Below are 18,054 nucleotides of genomic sequence, written 5' to 3'. Positions count from 1 at the left end.
AGTGCCTTTAGTATATATAATTATTATAGCTCTCACAGTATCTCTTGTAGGACTGCTAGAACTCTGGAACTCTCTCACTCTCTGGGCACAGCTCTCTCCTCTCCTGTCATCTGCCCCATGGATTGATTTCAGCCACACTGAATTCCACTAACTCTAAACTCTGTCTCAATTCAAGGAGACTGAGATCTTTTGGGGCTCCTCCTCCCTATGCTGTAGAATGGAAACTCTCTCCAGGCAGTAGCCTGGGGGGCAATCATAAGGCTTACTTCATTTGTTTTCTTTCTCTCAGAGATAGCTGTTCTGAGCTCCCTATTATCCAACATCTGAAGAAGTCCATTCACGTATTTTGTCTTTTCTTGTTATTTAAGGTGGGACGATATATACATCATACTGTTGAAGAAAAAGGTGTTTTTGGAGTTGGCTGTGAAAAATACTGGTCAGGATTTAGGTTCACTATGATATATGTGGATATATTAATTTGTGCAATTTCAGAATAGATACAAACGTATGTTTGGTAGTATTTCTAGCAGCATAAATCTCATATTCCTTTAGGACATTTAAGAGTTCTTTTCCAGTGCTGAGAATTTGATTTATACATTTCAAGAGCATTCCACGGTGTTCACATCTAACAATCAGTGTAAGATTCTCTGATTAAAGAAAAAATGTTAATGTACTTAGATCATAATTACTTTAGATAATTATTTCTCTGGAAACATGTTTTTCCAAATTTACTTAAGGGCTAGGTAGGAATTTATCAAAGTGTAAATTCTCTGAAATCTAATGTTTTTGTGGTAGGCAAAATAATGGCAAATCCCAAAGGTGTTCATGTCCTAATTCCTAGAAACTGTAAATATGTTACATTGCATGGTAAAGGGGAATTAAGGTAGAAGATGGAATTAAGTTATTTTAGGACCATATAAATTGTTTCTAGAGTTTTAAAGGTTCACAGAGAGAAACCTCAGAATGGATTGTACCCAGAGCCTATCAACACTAGATTTAGAAGATGAAATTTGGCACTCCTGAGCTGATCAGTTTTAGGTTAGGTTTTGGATTCTGAGTTGATCCTGTAATGGGCTGAGACATCTGGAGATGCTGGGATAGGATGAATCCATTTGCATGCAGGATAGACACGAATCACTGGGCGCCCAAGGGTGGCCTCTGGTAGGTAGAATGATGGCCTCCCAAAGATGTCTACATCCTTATGTCTAGGACCTGTGAACATGTTATATTATAAGGCAAAGGGGATACAAGGTAGTAGATGGAGTTAAAGCTGCTAATTAACTGACTTTAAGACAGGAGATTATCCTGGATTATCTGGGTGGGCCCAATGTAATCACAAGCATTCTTAAACGTGGAAGGAGGAGACAGAAGAATGAGTGTTGGAGGGATGAAAGAGTTGACCAGCCATTGCTGGCTCTGAGGAAGGAAAGGGGCCGCAAGCCATGGAATTTGGGCAGCTTCTAGAAGCTGGAAAAGCAAAGAAACAGATTCTCCTCTAGAGCCTCCAAGAAGAAATGCAACCCTGTGAACAACCTTGCTTTTGGCCCAGAGATGCATTCTGGACTTGAGCTCCAGGATAATAAATTGTGCTGTTATGAGACGCTGAGTTTGTGACAACTGGTTACAGCAGCCATAAGAAACGAATATAGCTGTCCTTCTACATTCATTATATTCTTAGGTTTTCACTGCACAATGCAATTCCTGGTGTCCAAGAAGATTTCCTTTATTTACAAAAGTCTTTCCCACTTTCCAAGGTAAAACTGTGATACATGACTTAGTTTGGTGATAGAATTTCCATTTTTTATTGCCTTTGGGGGATTTTTCTTCTCTATGAGTGCTCCCACATTTTACTAAACATGTCTTCCACCTTCAGTGCCTCTAGAGTTGTCTTTCTATGCTCCTCTGACAAGTGATAAGGTACAATTTATCATAAAAACCCATCACACTCTAAGGTTTTGGTCCTGTGGGAATTCTTTGATATCAACTGCAATATCACCTCTAGGAAAAGACTTCCCCACAGGAGCTGCATTTCTGCCCAATGTGATCTCACTGATATTTACTAAGCCTAACTTCTCACAGAGGTGTTCTCCACAACCACCCCATCCACAGCATTTCTGTCCTAAGCAAGCTCTGACACATAATGAATGTGGGGAGGATTCTTGCTCAAGACTTTTTCCCATCTCAGGTATCTGAGGATTTTTTTTTCCTACACAGTATCTGTAACATATAAGACATAACTTATTACTGAAGAGGTTGTCGCATTCACTGTATTTGCAAGGCTTAATCCCTGTGTAAATTCCCGATTTTCTACTGAGGCTTGACTTCTTGGAAAAGGCTGGTCCACAATCACTACATTTCTGTCCCCTAGGAACTCACTGATGTTTAATAAGGGCTGGGTTCCCATAAAAGACATTTCCACAGGCACTGCGTTCATAGGGTTTTGCTCCTGTATGAGTTCACTCATGAATAAAGAGCTATGACTCACTGAGGAAGATTTCTCCAGCTTTGGGGAATCCACAGCTTTCTCTCTTGTATGAGTTTTCTTATGTTTGGTGAGGACTGACATGTGGGCAAAGGCTTTGCCACATTCACTGCAGGCATATGGTCTCTCTCCGGTGTGAGTCCGGTGGTGCTGAATGAGCTCTGACTTGCTTCTGAAGGCTTTTCCACAATCACTGCATTCATATGGTTTCTCTCCTGTATGAATTCTCTGATGCTTGGTAAGGTCTGACTTAAAAAAGAACGTTTTTCCACATTCCCTGCATTCGTAAGGCTTCTCTCCTGTGTGAAGTCTCTGATGTGCAATGGCGTATGAGTTCTGGGAAAAGGCTTTCCCACACACACTGCAACCATATAATTTCTCTCCAGTATGAGAGCGCTGATGTCTCTTGAGCCGGCACTTCCGGCTGAAGGCTTTTCCACATTCACTGCATCCGTAGGGTTTCTCTCCTGTATGAGTTCGCTGATGGACCATGAGCTGTGACTTCCTGGAAAAGGCTTTCCCACATTCATTACATTCATGGGGTTTCTCTCCTGTATGAGTTCTCTGATGTTCAGTGAGCTGAATCTTCCTCAAGAATTTTTTCCCACATTCATTGCATCCATGGGGTTTCTCTCCTCTTTCAGTTCTCTGATGTCTAATGAGCTCTGCCTTCCTGGAGAAGGCTTTCCCGCACTCACTGCATGTATGTAGTTTCTTTCCTGGATAAATTTTTTGATGGTCATCGAGCTGTGACTTAGTGCTACTGGGTTTCACACAGCCATGGTATTTAATTCTGGTAAGAGTTCTATTATGCTGGAGGTAGAGAGATGATTTCCCATATCCACTGAACTCATCAGAATCCTTTCCTGCATATCTTCTATTCTCAATAACAAAACCTAAAGGTGATTTCAAACTTTTACAATGTGGGCCAAAATTATTGTATCTTTGTGTTAAAGGAACAAGACTTTTGCATAAATCGAAATTATTTCCAAGTGCATAACTTTGCTGACATCTTTCCAAAGTTTTAATCCCGTTTTGGTTTTCTGGGTGCCATTGCATAGGGTGAATCTCCCATATTTCTTCTAGGAAAAAGAACAATGAAAACATCCATGATAATTTTAGGGGGTAAAAAAGGTACAAAAATGCCATGGTTTGGGCTAGCTCTGATAAGATCCCAGTCTAAGAGAAATGTCCACTATGGAAATGTATCCTATGCTCTGTGAAAAATGACAGTATTGCATGCTGCAACTAAGGAGCTTGTGAGCTGCAACTAAGGAGCCCTCCTGTTGTCCCCTGCATCGACAGGTGGACTCTCAACCACTGCACCACCAGGGAAGCCCATAAATAAATATTTTTTAAAAAGAGACAATATTATAAAACAGTAAAAGGAAAAACAGCTGTTTTAGAAACAAAGTTGGGCAGTCTACAATGAATAAATATAGTGTGGGCTGCTTTCCAAATAGAACCTCGCAAAATGGGGACAGAAGTAGAAATAGAACCACACTGTGACTGGAATACAAAAAAAGAAGATGGAAGGGATGGATCCATCCATCCAACGAACACTGAATGGGTTGGTGTTTGGGAATATACTAGAATATTAGAATAATATATTAGAATATTAGAATTAGTATGTTACTACAGTTTGACTAATATATTCTGTCTCCATGGAGCTGTCATTCTAGTAACAAAAGAGAAAGAGAGCAAGAATCAAGAGGTAATCAAAGTAGTAAGAAAATTATAGAACATGAAAAATGGTATGAAGGAGGTGATAGAGTAGTGGAAGGCCAATCTTAGACAAAGTAGTCATCCTCGAGAGAAAAAAAAGTTAAGCTGACATCACAGGACTAGAATGAGCAATGTTATGCAAATAACTACATGAAGACTATTCCAAGAGGAAACAGGCAATGCAAAAACTCAAAGGCAAAAACACCTTAGGCATGATAGAGAAACATAAGGGAGGCTGGCATACTTGGACTATCCTGAGCTTGAGGGAAGTAGAAATAGATAAGTTTGGAAAGGTCTGTAGAATTGAGAGTGTATAGATCTTGTAAACTGTTAAAAAATTGGATTTTATGCTAAGAAAAATAGCAGGAAGCAACCAAAAAATTTTTGACAGAAGTACAACAGGTTTTGAATTGATATTTCCAAAAGGTCACATGACTCATAGGAAGAATGAATTGGAGAAATAAAATTGTTGAGAAAACACACAGGAGGCTATGGTAGAGTTCCAGCAAGAGATAACAGTAGCCTCAGCATGGATGACTACCAAGGAGATGAAAAAATGTACAAAAACAAATTATGCATGATGGAAGAAGAAAAGATAAGTATAGAGGAAGGAAAGCTAAGACTCACCATCACAATGAACTCTGGAGGTAGAAAAGGGAAGAATCAAGGACAGGGCCTCAAGATGCGGCTGAAGCATCTGTTTAGGAGCTGGTGCCATTTAATAAGACGAGGAAGAATAAAGACATAGGTTTGGCATCTGTGGGATATCAAGTGCTCCATTTTGAGGTACACATCAGGTTTGAGATGACTAATACACACTCAAGAGAAAATTTGATGTACGTGGCTGGATCTATGAGTGTGGAGAAAGTTTTAGACTTAAGATAAGAATTTTAAGTCATGAGTATACAAATATTATTTAAATATCTGGACTGCATGAAACTAAATGAGATAATTTAAGAAGAATGAGTAGAGAAAGGGGAGGGCCCAGGACAAGGGCATTCCTAGTTTTAGAGTTTGGGGAGAGGAATACACAGAGAACATGAAAAGTCCATCCAGAGACATCAAACCGTATCTATGCTGATCAAATAAGCAACATGGGTTTTAGTAACAAAGGGTTACAACTGGAAAATCAGAATCAGAATCAGGATCTACAGAGTGCGATCCAAGAGTACTGAGGTAAAATATTCAATAATCGCCTTGTTACTAAATCGTTCCCCTCTCATTCTGACTGCACACCAAAATGAAACTTTTCTAAGACATCAATCACTTATTTAATAGTAATATTGTAGATAATACTCCAATTTTCTATTAGGTATGATACAACCTCACATGATCTAATATATCCAGACACACATATAACCATCTGAAATTTAAAAATAAGTCCTTGGGCCATCTACCCACATCCCATGTACTGACTGGTGGAAATACCACCTTCTTCAATCATAATGTAACTGTATATAGAGCTGCCCCATAAAAATTTCTGCAGTGATGGAAATATTCTATATCTGTGGTTTCCAATATGGTAGCCACTAGCCATGTATGGCTGTTGAGCACTTGAATGTGGCTAGAGTTGACTACAGAAATAAATTTGTAATTTTACTGAATGTTAATTAAATTTAATTAAATGTTAAATTTAAGTAGCCCACATGTGGCCAGTGCCCAACACACTGGACAGCACAGGTATAGACCATCATATCCTATATTTGCCATTATAATATGTTTAATATACTCATCTCCAAATTTTCTACTTTCCACTAATGCCAGATTCTTCCTTGATCTCTGTTCCTACATCATCTCTGTCACCCGCCAATGAAGAGATTCTGAAGAATCATTCCCATCCAGGATGAAGAAAATACTCATTGTCCTTACCTTCCACTCATCCTAGAACTCCAAGCTATATTTTCCCATTGTTACAATTTTACCACCTAGCTATCAAGAAAGACTCTCTAGAACTAGCCAAAAAAGACAAGACAAAACCAAAATCACACTTTCTAAGCCAATTATTAACATAAAACCCAGAGTAATCAGCCATTTCTTTGCAGACAGTCTCCTATAGGCCAATCTATTAAGAATCTCCCACACTGCTTTCCTCATTTCCATCTCCAAAGTCTTCTTTTTACATTATTACTGACCCACAAGGCCTTCTGTCAACATTTTTACTTAAAACCCAGCTCTCTTTCTTGCAGAAATTATTTTATTATGCTTTCAAAAAGAAGCACACGTTATCCTCTCAGCAACACTTTATCAAAGCTCAGTTTTCTCTGATTTTGTAAATCAATCCTTGTGTATACCTCATAATAAAATGCTAAAAATTTTAGAATTTTATGCACCTACATCAACCCTTTCCAACAGATTTTTACACTTGTCTTTTATTTCATCTGCATCTCCCTCAGAGCACATTAGAGTTGTGGTTCTTCAATGACAGGGATCAAAGCAGAATTGCCTGGCAAGCCTTTCAAATACCTCATAGGCTCTGGTCACTCCCCACACCTAGCAAACCAGAAGCCGAACCTCAAGAGACAGAGCCTGTATTTGGAAAAGGCTCCCACATAGTTCACACACATCCCTGATGAAAAGCAAAATTAAAACCAAAATGCAACCAAACCAAAACTGTTTTGGGGATTCCCTGGTGGTCCAGTGGTTAGGACTCCACGCTTTCACTGCCCAGGGTGCGGGTTCAACCCTTGGTTGGGTACCTAAGATCCGGCAAGCCATGCACCCAGGGGCAGGGTGGGGGACCACCAAACCTGCTTTCATGAAAGATGTGATAAATGGATGCAAGTGATACTGTCAGTGAATTATTCTGTGGTTACGCTAAGTAAGGAAGAATAAGATACAGACCCTTTCCTCTATATGGAAAAAGCCTCATACCAACAGTAAAACAATACAATAAAATATACGCTCAGGACTGAGTTAGTGCGGTATAGATATGAAAACAGATGGGAAGTCAGGAAAGAGGGAGTTTTGAGTGTGCACTTGAATTTCACAGACAGAAAAAGAGAACTCAGAGTGAAAGAAGGCGGCATCCGGATGTAAAAATGCAATATAATCAAATGCGTAGATGCCAGTCTTCGGGTTATTTGACATAATCTGTGGCATTCGGTAAAATAGATCACTTCCTCCTCTTTGGAGTAATTTTGTCACTTGTTTCCAGGACATCTTCTGACCCTGTTTCTACCACAGCCCAATGCTTTTCTTTTTATTTGGCTGGGTTCTTATCTTCTCAACTTCAAAAAATAAATGTGGACCTCTTGTTTTCTCAACCAACTCTCACTCTTCATGTTTTCTCATCAAGTCCCACTGCTTTCATGCCCCCTATCCACAGAGGAATACAACCAGAACCTCAAAGGGAACTAAAAGAAAAACTGAAATCAACCTATATATGTAGGAATTGGAACAAAGCAAGTCTATATCATCATGGCCATCAGGGGACCTGAGAGGGTGGAATTTCCAAAATGCATTTTGAAAACAAAATTCAATAGGAACAGCAGAGACCTTCAGAAATATAGAGCAGAGTAAATAGGAAAGACTCAGGGTAACTCAAAGGTGACCGGGCACCAGGGTGTAGAGCAGGGAGAACCTAAATAAAATGCACATGGAGGAAAAGGATTCGCCAGGAGGAAAAGTGATCTCATTCCTGAAGGTGAAGGAAAAAGGATTTCACAGGACGGATATCTTGGGTGAAGGCAAAATATAGAATGAGAGGGCAGATCAGACTATAGAAAGAGAGGTGGGAATACCTGTTAAGAGTGCAGAGAGGTTAAATCTTCCGTATATACGAATACACACTCTGATGGTGAAGACATTATCTGGCAGGAAGGAGGGTTCTGGTTTCACATACAGGAAGTAGTACATCATAGGGCAGAGGCCCTGGTGCCTGGCAACGCACAGATGATTAGAGCGCAGGTCATATATTAGCAGGAGTCAATGTGGGACTCTCCAGCAGAGAACAGAAATCTTAGGCCTTAAGAATGAATTCAACTTTTAACAGAAGATGAAAAAAAACGAAAAAAAACAGAATCTGAAAGCTTGGGAAGCAGAGGGTGAATTAGTAGACAGAGGTGCCCTGGGATACGAGGGGTGTGTGGTTTTCAGATGAATGAAGCTGAGGTGGATTGTCACGGAATGATATTAATCAGCCCTTTCAAAAGGGATGGGGATATTGCAGAGGTAGGGAGCAGCGCTAAGTGCAAAGCAATGTGAACAGGTAGTGAGATGTATCTCATAGCAGGTAAGGTGAAGAACAGGAAGTGAGGCCCCTGCAGACAAAGAAAAGGAGACGGCACGAGGGGGCATGCTGGGAGGAATGGAACCAGGTTAAGACCTCAGGGTCCAGGATGAGACAAACTGCAGTCAGATCCAGAAAGCTGAAAAAAAAGAAGACATCATCCTTTAGTGGCAGGCAAAGAAGAACAGCCCTGACAAAGAACATGCAGGACTTCCCTGGCGTTCCAGTGGTTGAGACTCCAAGCTTCCACTGCAGGGGGCACGGGCTAGAACGCTGGGAGGGGAACTAAGATCCCACATGCTGCACAGCATGGCCAAATAAAAAAAGAACATGCAGAAAGGTGTTAGGCTTATGGGCCACAACTGGTGTAAGGAAAGTTCTCTAGACAGCATTTCAGAAGTATCGACCCTTCACTGACCAACTGGAATTTCCATGTCGTTTCTCCCCATCTTGGTTGCCACTCACTCACCTGGACAGGTTTGACTCTGGCCTGCTCCCTCTACCCTCCATGGGGGCTCTCCTTGTTCCAACTGGAAGAGTGAATCTGGTTTGGGAGTCTGATATCCTGTAAAGAGGAAATCACGGAACGCTTGGCACCGAGCATTTGAGCCTGGGGAAACTACGAAAACTGGAGACAGTTCTATTTCAAGGACCGCACCCTTCATACTTTGGTAAAGTAAAAACCTTTAACTCGGAAAGGGAAAGAATACACTCTAGAACATATGATGCTTTAGTCCAAACCATGAAATATTCCAGGAACCCTACAGATTTCACTAAATGAGAAAGAAAAGGCAGCTATGATGCTGCCTGTTGGGCTGCACCCTGCAGGCCTACAAGACCGTACTTATCCAGCTTCAAAACTGAAGAAAGAGCCTGGAGTCAGCGACAGAGACATCAATGGTTTCATGGATGGGGGAGCTTATGTGTCTGAAGCAAGGTCCTGGAGTGACACCCCACCGTGTGCGGTAGATGGCGGGCAGGACGTGGCGGCAGTCTTCGCTGGGGGTGTGTTACCAGTTATAGGGGAAACTGACGTCAGGTTGGCTCATTGGTTACCAGGGAAACCAGCAGAAGGGCAGATTCCTCACCACCCCTATGATAGCCTATCAGAGTAGAGATGTTCTGATCTAAAGCTAGAGAGATCAGTAGCTGGGGCCTGGAGCAAGGATGCATGAAGGTCAGTCACGTGAGTTCAGGAGAAGCAGGCACTTGTCAAGCAGGGGATGGACAGAGAGCAAGAGAACAGCCACCTTGGGCGGCCTGACCATACACTGCCCTTACCTACTGACACTAGGTTGCAGTAGTTCTCCAACATGACATTTCTGTACAGGTCCTTCTGAGATGGGTCCAGTAACTGCCACTCTTCCCAGGTGAAACGTACAGCCACGTCCTCAAATGACAAAGATGCCTGCAATAACAAATTCCAGTGCAATCCGAGGTGGAATAATATGATATGGAGAATAGGGACAGGAGCACGTTCTGCTCATCTTTCCCATGATAAATTATGTGCACTGTGAATGTGACTATGTCACATACCATAGACCATGTGTCTTAGTCCGCCTGGGTTGCTATAACAAAATACCACAGGCTGGGTAGCTTATAAAAACAAAACTATTGGGACTTCCCTGGTAGTCCAGTGGTTAAGACTCCACATTCCCAATGCAGGGGGCCTGGGTTTGATTCATGGTCAGGGAACTAGATACTGCATGCCTCAACTAAGAGCCCGCATGCCACACCTAAAGATCTCGCATGCCCCAACGACAGCTCCCGCAGGCCTCACTGAAGATCCTGCACGTGGCAACGAGGATCCCACATGCCGCAACTAAGACCCAGCTCAGCCAAATAAATAATAAATAAATATTTTAAAATATATATTTCTCACAGTTATGGAGGCTGGGAAGTTCTAGATCAAGGTGAATGCATGGCTGCATTCTGGTGAGGGCCTGCTTCCTGGTTTGTAGTGGGCACCTTCTCACTGTGTTCTCACATGGAAGGGCGAGGGATCTCTGTGCATTCTCTCTTATAAGGACACTAATCCCATTCGTGAAGGCCTCACCCTCATAACCTACACACCTCTCAAAGGTGCCACCTCCTAATACCATCATCTTTGGGTGTTTAAGATTTCAACATATGATTTTGGGGGGAACACAAACATTCAAACCACTGCCCCATGGAATTCTACAAATTAGTCCTTTCCAGCCTAAAAAAGTACTAAAATAATATTTTCATAGAAATAAAAAACACTGTGCAGTAAGAATGTCTTTGTTTATAAGTATGAAAAACCTATCAATAATTTAGATATCCATCAGAGGCAGACAGCGTACGCTATACCTCCATGCTATGAAATACTATGCAAACATTAAAATCAATGAGGTAGACTTATTTTTCATTTTTAGATTTATTTATTCAATTTTTGGCTTGTGCCTTCGTTGCTGCGCGCGGGCTTTCTCTAGTTGTGGTGAGTGGGGGCTACTCTTCGTTGTGGTGCACGTGCTTCACATTGCAGTTGCTTCTCTTGTTGTGGCTGTAGGTGTGCAGGCTTCAGTAGTTGTAGCACGTGGGCTCAGTAGTTGTGGCACACGGGCTTAGCTGCTCTGCAGCATGTGGGATCTTCCTGGACCAGGGATCGAACCCGTCTCCCCTGCACTGGCAGGTGGATTCTTAACCACTGTGCCACCAGGTAAGTCCTCAATGAGGTAGTTTTAAATATACTGGTACCAATGACCTTCAATGAAAAAAATCAAGTCCCCAAATAGTATATACAGTATGATCCCAGACATGTGAAAAATCTTAATAATATATTCAGCTATATATGTATAAGGACACATTTCAGGCTGCTGCCGGAAATGATGATCTCCCAAGCCTGGAACCTTTTTCTTCTATTACTGAAATGTTCCTTCTTCTTATTCTATTAAAGTAAATGTAGATATATTTTACCACACATCAATTATAGAAAGACACTGGTGGGAGACCCAAACTATTAATATTTGTTAAACTTTGGGTTGGGAGTTTGGCAAGAAAAGGGAAAACGGGATATTCTATTTTGGTGCAGATACCTCTATGTGCTTGAATCTCTTGCATGCAAATGTAGCCATGTATCATTTGAATAATTAAAATACAAAGACCAAACCAAGAATAATTGACTCTGACTTCATTTTTTGAACCTAGGGTTAAGAAGAAATAAAGGGAGAATTTTCGTCAATATCTGTTACACCAAGTTGCTCGCGAAGAATGGAACTGTCAGCTGTCTCCTGCCAAATCAATAACAAAAATCTGGTTGAGAGAATTCTTCTTCATGGAGGACAACTCAAAGGTCAAGCAGCCCATTAATTCTATTGGATAATCCAGGCTTTATTCCTGGGTAAAGTCAGACTATTAGAAGGCTCTATTGTCAAGGCACATTGCTTTAGAAGAATTTTGTCCAATTCAATTCTGCTCTGGCATGCCTAGTCCGAGGAACACGATTAAGAAAAAGCCAGAGGAAACATCTTAGGCCTTTATTACAAAACTGATAATGAGAATTCTGTCTATCACAAAACGTCTCTGAAGAGCTAGCAAAAGAAATTTCTTAAGATTGAAGAGCAGACTTCGCTGGTGGTGCGGTGGTTAAGAACCCATCTGCCAATGCAGGGGACACAGGTTTGATTCCTGGTCCGGGAAGACCCCACATGCCATGGAGCAAACAAGCCTGTGCATCACAACTACTGAGCCTGCGCTCTATAGCACGTGAGCCACAACTACTGAGCCCACATGCCACAACTACTGGAACCCACACACCTAGAGCCCGTGCTCTGCAACAAGAGAAGTCACCACAATGAGAAGCCCATGCACCACAATGAAGAGTAGACACCGCTCGCTGCAACTAGAGAAAGCCTGTGCGTAGCAACCAAGACCCAATGCAGCCAAAAATAAATAAATAAATAAATTTATTAAAAAAAAAAAAAGATTGAAGAGTGGTGAAATGTGTACTTCCCCTAAAGAACTGGTGTGCCTTCTCCTCACAGACAATGCAAATCATGTAACGTTTCACATTTTTCCTGTTATAATGGCTGCCAAGAAAAGTAGACTCAAGTTCAAAACTAAGGCAACCCGAGGGTCTTACACAGTCACCTACCTATGCTCCAACATTAAGAACTTTGTACGAACCCTAGAGCCCTCATATCTTGCTTCTGAACTTGCCTTGATTTTAAGATTACAGGCTAAATTTATTTTCCAACAGATCCTGATTTTTATCAACATATACTGTTCTAATTTTACCAAACTTTTTTAGAAGCATCCACAAGTCCACCGGGAAACAAAGGATAAAATCAATAAAACAAACCTCACCTGGACCTTGATCATCTTCTCCAGTTCTTAAGAAAGGGCGTGTCGGGAATTCCCTGGCAGTCCAGTGGTTAGGACTCTTGTGCTTTCACTGCCGAGGGTGTGAGTTCAATCCTTTGTCGGGGAACTAAGATCCCACAAGCCGAGCGGCTCGGCCAAAAAAAAAAAAAAAAAAAAGGCATGTAACTCTAGGGTGTGTTCTGGTGTTCTGTCTTCTGTCTCTGTGGGCCTGCCTGGAAGTTGTGGTCAGAGATCTCAGGTCAGGCTGCTGCCAGAAATGATGATCTCCCAAGCCTGGAACCTTCTTCTTCTATTACTGAAATGTTCCTTCTTCTTCTTCTATTACTAGAACCTGTGAATTCAAGAGCAAATTCAATGATTGAGCCTGGGACCACAGCTCTCTCTCCCTTGCTATGTGGACTCACACTAAGAGAAGGGGCCCCAATATTTCATGTCTCTTTAACCCTCTGAAAGCTTTTACATCATGGGGCTGTGGCTCACAGGAAGATATGGAATGGGCGAGAGGGATGCCTTTTATTTTCGTAAAGTTGGAAGAGAGTGAATGTGTAAGAGGAGATGGGAAACAAAAACCAGCTCATGGTCTTGTCACATAGATCCATTTCAGAAAAGATAAAGTACAAAAATGGTGACTCTATAAACAACAAGGTCCTACTGTATAGCACAGGGAACTATATTCAATATCCTACGATAAACCATACTGGAAAAGAATACCAAAAAACCGGAATGTATATATATGTATGGCTGGATCACTTTGCCGTACAGTCGAAATTAACACAATATTGTAAATCAACTATACTTCAAAAAAAATTTTTTTAAAAAAGGTGGCTCTGGAAACTGACTTAAAACCACCTGAGCCCACATACATCTAAATTTTCTGTTTACTGTACTGAGGCAATTATCCCAGTTTAAAGATCAAGGTACTTAACAGATCACAAGCCGTATCTTCTGTAATCCTCAACACTGTTCTGTAAGGTCTTCATTATCATCTCCAATTTTAAACACCAGTAAGTTGAAGCTTGGTCAGGTGAAGCGTGTTGCCCAAGTTAACACCCTTCCTCAGGAGCAATGTGGGAATCTGCATTCATATCTGCGCCTCTCCATTATGACACTTCCCTCCTCCAACAGCCTCACAATACAAACTTGTTCTCTTTCTCAGGTACTTTAACAACTAAACTTCCCTGGTGTATCATACTGTGAGGGGGTCATACAGTCACAGTTGCAAAAACAGGGCCTTTGGAATCAGCACTTGTCATATTCCCTGTGCACATCCAGACAGCTCCCTCCACACAAGGAATGCAAAGGAAGCCCCATCCGTGCCTCCGGTTCAATCCCTGGTTGGGGAACTAAGTCCCATATGCAGGAAAAAAAAAAAGAAAGAAAGAAAGAAAACAAAAGAAACTCACACTCTGAGGACACGAACACCATAAGGTCAACTTGAATTTTGCTTCCATCCCATGAGGCAGCAAATTATTCTTAAAGACTCTCTTGAGCTCTCCTGAATCCTCCACATCCAGAGAGCTCGTCCCTGCCCATTCTCTGACCAATTACTGGTAAACATACTGGTGAACATGCACACCACCCCCATCTCCAATCCTGAGACCACTCTGTCCCAGCCCCAGCCCTTCAGTCTAGCGTCCCTGCAGTGCAGCCCAAAAAGAGATGGTACACATCTCAAGTGCAGAATTCCTTATGGACAGGAGAGAGGTAGGAAGAGGTGGTTAGGCTGGAATGGGTTGGAACTGAGATCTCTACTGTGGGAGGATGAAGGATCCAACGATTCCCAGAAGCTCCTTGCCTGACTTTCCTTCACGCCCAGCAGATCAGAGCTGCACCAAATGCTCATGCCTGGAACACATCAGTGAAACTGAGAATAGCAATGGAACTACCCCCATTGGTAAGACTAATCTGCATTTCCTACCAAACTGAGGTTAAGGTCAAGTTCCCAGGTGGATGGTTACTGAAATAAAATAGGCATTTTCTTAACAAAGGGGGCAGGGATGTCAGGTTGGCAGCCAAGAGTAGCCAATAAATAATACGTTAGGGGGAAAAAGTCTAAATGGTACTGAAAAAACAGTTCATTAAATTTGGTACTGCTTTTGCTACAAACCCATAATAGGCTTGGAATGGAGTGGCTACTTTCCTTAGACTCGCTGCGGTACAATGGGAAATAGATAGCCAGCCTTTGTCCTGGGTTCCTGGCACACAGCTCCTAAAATCCTTGGAATCTCTGCAGTGACAAGAGTATCTTTTGTATGCTAATGAGATTATAGTGGCTGGCGCCCAGAACGACCAAGGCATGATTAAAGGATTGAAACATTGAGCCCCACCACTGGCCCTCTGGGGAAGGGAGAGGGACTGGAGATCGAGCCTAACCATCAATGGCCAATGATTTAATCAAGCATGCCTATGTAATGGAACCTCCATTAAAATTCTTAAACCACAGGGTTTAGAGAGCTTCTGAGTTGCTGAACATTCTGAGGTGCCTGGAGGGTGGTCAACCCAAGTCCATAGAGCCAGAAGCTCCTGTGATCAGGACTCATCTGGACCTTGCCCTGTGTACCTCTTCATCTGGCTGTTCTTCTGTATCCTTTATAATAAACTGGTAATAGTAAAGCGTCTTCCTGAGTTCTGTGAGCTGTTCTGGTAAATTACTGAACTGGAGCGGGAGGCATGGAAACCTCCAACTTATAGCCAGCTGGCCAGAATTACTGGTGGCACCCTGGGACTTGCAACTGACATCTGAAGTGGAGGCGGTCGTGTGGGACTGAGCCCTTAACCTGTGGCGGAGGAGGTCTCTGCTGAATCCTGGTAGTGCCAGAACTGAGGTGAACTGTAGGACACCCAGTAGGACATCCAGGGAGTTGGAGAACTGGCCGGTGTGGGGGAAAAGTCATGCACATTTGGTGTCAGTAACGCTGTGAAAAAAAAAAAAAAAACCGACTCACTGATAAAAAAAACAATAATGAACAAAATCTCTGGTAAAAGGATATATAAAATATAACATAACTTATGTAAACTTGTAAAACACACAAAAATATTATATATTGTTTGTAGATACACACACACACACACACACTTAAAAGTCCAAAAATAATCATAATGTAAAATTCCAAGTTAGTGGTTACATCTAGGGAGGAAGAGGAAGGAATGGAGTTGGGACCTGTAGTTGACATTTAAATTGTACACGTAACGCGTTATTTCTTTCCAAACTTAAAGAAGAAAAAAGGAAAAAGATTTAAAGCAAAACAAAAACAAAGCGAACATTAAACACTTTATATGCCCAACTGAGAGCCAGTGACACTTTGTAAGCATTCCTCAGAGGGGGTGCAAGAATCACTGTTTTCATTCATCACTGGTCCGACCATGCTTCCAAATGCAATTAGAAAAAAGAATCAAATAGCAATTGTTAATAGTAGAAAAAAAGAGTTAAATAACCTTCTGCACAATATTACTATAGACCCAGAAAACCCAAGTAATTGAAATGGACAGTAATAAAAAATAAGAGTTTAGTTAGTGCTTGAAACTGACATGAAAATGATATGAAAAATGATAACACTCCTTTAGATAAATACTGTAAGTATTATATGATAGAATATTACTGGGGGATATTCTCACATTATGTACTGAACATTTTCAAAATAAAATCGCTTCTGATCCAACATTCTGTTTTGGGGAATTTATGCAAAGAAAACAGTGGCAAAGTGAGCAAACATATATGTAAGGTTCACAAAACATATGTAAGGTCCATTGAGAGACGATTAATTGAATGAATAGTCACAATCCATCTAATGGAAAACTGTAATAATTTAAAATTTTAACATACTTCCTGAAATTAAAAATGTCCATAATATACAGCTCAGTGAACAAAGCACGTTCTACCCATTATGTATCATATGATTCTGTATTTCACAAAAGGAAATATAACAATGTTAAAATTATTATGGTAGGGGCTGCCCTGGTGGCTCAGTGGTTAAGAATCCACCTGACAATGCAGGGGACACGGGTTTTATCCCTGGTCCGGGAAGATTCCACATGCCACGGAGCAACTAAGCCCGTGTGCCACAACTACTGAGCCTGTGCTCTAGAGCCCGCATGCTACGACTACTGAGCCCGTGCGCCACAACTTCTGAAGCCCACAAGCCTAGAGCCCATGTTCCACAACAAGAGAAGCCATCAAACGAGAAGCCTGCGCACCGCAATGAAGAGTAGCTCCCGTTCGCTGCAACTAGAGAAAGCCCGCGCGCAGCAACAAAGACCCAACGCAGTCAAAAATAAATAAATAAAAATTTTAAAATTATATAAAAAATTATTATGGTTGGCTCAATAGATTAGGATGTGAATTTTACATCTTTTTCAATGAGCACAAAATATTTTAAATTAAAATTAAAAATTTAAATTTTAAAAATTTAAATTAAAAACATCCCCACTTGAAATAAAAGTAAAGATGTTGCCAAGTCATTATAAATCAATAACTATATATGCTTTGGAAGGAACGGAGGGAAGGCAGAAGGGAACAAGTCATTTGTCCCATAGGATATACTACCTTCTGGATTTGGCTGATTGCTTCCTTATCTTTCCTCACCTCCCCAGTTCCTCACCACCTCACTCTCAGTTTTTCCTATAAACTGGGTAGTTAAATTAGAGGTTTGATTATTTCTATATTTAACTTTTTAGGCAAGAATCCTTCATTAATGATGCTGTATGCTTCTTAGCACAACATATTGAGACATGAGGACAAAATAAAAAATGGAAGAGGGACTGTTATAGAATAAAAGGGATCTAATGGATAAACAACAAACTCCTACTGTATAGCACAGGGAACTGTATTCAATATCCTGTAATAAAACATAATGGAAAGGAACATGAAAAAGAATATATAGGGCTTCCCTGGTGGCGCAGTGGTTGAGAATCTGCCTGCCAATGCAGGGGACACGGGTTCGAGCCCTGGTCTGGGAGGATCCCACATGCCGCAGAGCAACTGGGCCCGTGAGCCATAACGACTGAGCCTGCGCGTCTGGAGCCTGTGCTCCGCAGCAAGAGAGGCCGCGACAGTGAGAGGCCCGCGCACTGCGATGAAGAGTGGCCCCCACTTGCCACAACTAGAGAAAGCCCTCGCACAGAAACGAAGACCCAACACAGCCATAAATAAATAAATATATTTAAAAAAAAAAAAAAAAAATTGTCCAAAAAAAAAAAAAAAAAAAAATAAAAAAAAAAAAAAAAAAAAAAAGAATATATATACATATAACTGAATCACTTTGCTAGACAGCAGAAA

General features: G+C 41.4%; 1 protein-coding gene across 2 annotated transcripts in view; it reads right to left on the bottom strand.

The window, feature by feature from the left end:
* Positions 1–1,707: 1,707 nt before the first annotated feature.
* LOC112415429 (zinc finger protein 649-like) overlaps positions 1,708–18,054 on the bottom strand; it is a 37,527-nt gene continuing 21,180 nt past the window's right edge. Inside the window, exons 2-7 of one of the 2 annotated variants that reach the window (XM_024768432.1) lie at positions 15,557–15,694; positions 13,706–14,122; positions 12,762–13,110; positions 9,717–9,843; positions 8,905–9,000; positions 1,708–3,564 (exon numbers count right to left, since the gene is read on the bottom strand). In XM_024768432.1, the coding sequence (XP_024624200.1) occupies positions 2,207–3,564; positions 8,905–9,000; positions 9,717–9,843; positions 12,762–12,776 (1,596 nt within the window). In that variant the 5' untranslated portion in view covers positions 12,777–13,110; positions 13,706–14,122; positions 15,557–15,694 and the 3' untranslated portion in view covers positions 1,708–2,206. The remainder of the gene's footprint in view (positions 3,565–8,904; positions 9,001–9,716; positions 9,844–12,761; positions 13,111–13,705; positions 14,123–15,556; positions 15,695–18,054) is intronic. The other variant, XM_024768433.1, reaches the window with a different exon arrangement.

Source organism: Neophocaena asiaeorientalis, unplaced genomic scaffold (assembly GCF_003031525.2).
Source record: "Neophocaena asiaeorientalis asiaeorientalis breed wild unplaced genomic scaffold, Neophocaena_asiaeorientalis_V1.1 scaffold629, whole genome shotgun sequence".
NCBI lineage: Eukaryota > Metazoa > Chordata > Mammalia > Artiodactyla > Phocoenidae > Neophocaena > Neophocaena asiaeorientalis.
Note: the sequence above shows the minus strand (reverse complement) of the source record. Positions and strands in the feature narration are given on the sequence as shown.